The sequence below is a fragment of the Cupressus sempervirens genome, chromosome 6, assembly GCF_028749045.1.
Source record: "Cupressus sempervirens isolate cs-2001-9-10 chromosome 6, ASM2874904v1, whole genome shotgun sequence".
Lineage (NCBI taxonomy): Eukaryota > Viridiplantae > Streptophyta > Pinopsida > Cupressales > Cupressaceae > Cupressus > Cupressus sempervirens.
In genome coordinates, this window is record NC_143123.1 from 584531429 (window position 1) to 584534144 (window position 2716).

A 2716-nucleotide genomic window follows, 5' to 3' on the forward strand; every position below is an offset into this window, starting at 1 on the left:
ATTTACAAACAAATTAAAGTATTATTAGATGCATTGTATTTTTAATATTATAATTTACAAATTAATTTTTTCAGTCAATTAAAAATATTATATATACATATATTATACAATCTTTTAAAAAATACTATTATATATTATTATTATAAAAATAATATATAATATTTTTATTAATTTAAATATTCTATATAGTATAATACATTTATTAAATAAAGACTAAATTTTTAACTACCATTATATATATCTTCTTTATTTATTCTTTTCCAAATAAAATACCTATCAGCCCCTCCCTTGCACCAAAATATGGTGCAATAAAAAATATAATATGGAAATGCAGAATGGAACCTTTGTGTATTATTAGAAACATCATTCATCAAATTTTAGGATGTGTTGTTATCCTTCATAGTTCGTTTAGGTCGTTGAAACCCTAGTATGCCCTTTACAGCCGCTTCACCTGTCGAGGAAAAGGAAGCCCTAGTTTGCATCCTTCACTTTGTTCCAACATGGCCATCAAGCTCTCCTCCTTCTGCTCAACTGTGCGGCGCAACCTCTTTCTCCCAACCCTAACCCACCTGGCTTCTAACTTTTCCGTTCTTGCGGACAGTAATGTCGCCAACAGCAACAATGCCCCTTCGCAAAATCTCTTCTTGCACTTCATTACTACCAGATTTGACATCTCTTTGGCCGACGCTGCAAAAATGGTGAAATTCTGCCCCACGTTGTGCCGACTGAAATCCCTGGATAATATTGAAGAGACCGTGTTCGTACTCAACAAACACGGCTGCAGCGAAGATCAAATTGCAAAAATAATCAAATATCAGCCCTCGCTTTTGTTGACGAGTGCGGAAAGATTGCTGGAGCCCAAGATTCAACTCCTAAAAGATCACGGCATTGTGGGGGAAAATCTATCCAATTATGTAACCGGCCTACCGAGTGTCTTAGGTACGAAGCTGGAGCTCCTACGGTCCAACCTTGAGCTTCTCAGGACTGTATTCCCCACGCCAGCCTTGCTGATCAGAGCAATTAGGAGTAACCCCCGTATTCTTAGTAAGGGTTTGCAGGAAACCTTCAAAACCTCGGTTGCCTTTTGGGAGGATTTTGGCTTTCGTGGAACAGAGCTCACCATGTTTTTGTTGGTTAATCCCTGGGTTTTGACTCGCACTTGTCTCTCTCCCGAGCAACTTGATCTCATTCGCAGGATTGGCATTCCCAAGGAAAGCAACTTGTACAAATACATTGTGAACATGGTGGCCATGAACCGCATCGAAGATTTAGAGGCTAGAATTCACAATCTTCAGCTTTGGGGCCTTTCGCCCGAGGAAGCCCTGGAAGTAGTTAGGGCTGAACCTTTACTTTTCAAAAAGTTGGAGGCAAACATTAAGAAAAAGATGGACTTTATGCTCAATCACATGAAACTCTCTGTAGACTTTGTGGTAAAGCGTCCCCGTCTGTTGTCAATGAGTTTGGAAAAGGTAATCAGGCCCAGGTTTTCAGTTTTGCAAAATATGACAGCAATGAATGGAGAGGAGTTTAATCGTACCCGAATTTTTACAATGTTGATGATGCCTGAGGCTAAATTTGTCTCCCAGATCATTCAAGGGCATCCTGAGGCCGCTACTCTGTGGACTGTATATAAAAATGCCATTGCTAATGTCTCAGACGGATAAAAAATATGAAGCTCTCAGTTTTTAAGCTATTGATATCTTCCTTGATTTGTTAGGCCCACGAATCTTGTTGAGAAACCACCTCAATATTCAGGAAAGCGATCCTGCCCCTGTTCTCCATGAGAGGGGTAATTTTAGGGAAATTTAGATATATATATATATATATATATATATATATATATATAGAGGTGTCCCGTGACCTAAGCCCAGCGATGACCAGCGGCCGATGCGAGCTTAGGGCAAGACTAGTTCCCAATGAATGAAGAGCAATAGGGCGCAAGCCACTCTTACAGCACCGTTCATGTGGATGCCTATTCTACAGCGGCATTTTTTCCAGTTCATGCTGTCAGTGTTTGTAGAAGTTGAGGTAGTTTTGCAAAATATGAAATGAATAATGGAGAGGGGAAGTTTAATCTGATGCACAACTTTATCCTGTTTTGATTATGACAGAGGCCAAGTTCGTCTATAAAAATTCAAAAACTACTGAAAGCCCATGTCTTGTCTCAATTCCTACTGCTCACGAATTGGAATTGTAATTGCATTTATTTGGGCTTGTAAAGGTATTTATTTTTACTCTCAGCTTTCTGTAATGACCTATTTGCTCTAATTCATATGAATCTAAGGCACCGTACCTTACTCCATGTATATTGTTGTATTTTTTTTATTTTTTCCTTATGATAGATTTTTCATTATAAATATTATGTGATATTATTATGCATCTCTGTATAATTTCTCATACAAAAGTTCTGTCTTATTTAATTTTAAGTTCTGAATGATTAGAAAATATAATATTTTTTTATTGGTTCAGCAATATAACAAAAGAGGCAAGTGTTAAAAGTGTCAAAATTCCTGTCTTTGGTGAAATGGTTCCTACATTTGGTAAAATGTGAGTTTGGTTTGGTACCATTGGTTTAGTGAAGATGTCGTTTAGTAAGATTAGAAATACAAATATTTAGATTTATTTATAGTAAATAGGCTATTGTGGAATTCGCTCTTCATTATTCTACTTGACATTGAAAGTTGCAACCGCAGAACAATAGCATGTTGCAAAACCA

General features: G+C 37.1%; 1 protein-coding gene across 1 annotated transcript; it reads left to right on the top strand.

The window, feature by feature from the left end:
• Positions 1–301: 301 nt before the first annotated feature.
• LOC149553595 (uncharacterized) lies at positions 302–2379 on the top strand. The gene has a single exon (XM_089789014.1). The coding sequence runs from the start codon at positions 501–503 to the stop codon at positions 1662–1664; it is 1164 nt and encodes a 387-aa protein (XP_089645140.1). The 5' UTR covers positions 302–500; the 3' UTR covers positions 1665–2379.
• The last annotated feature ends 337 nt before the right edge of the window (positions 2380–2716 follow it).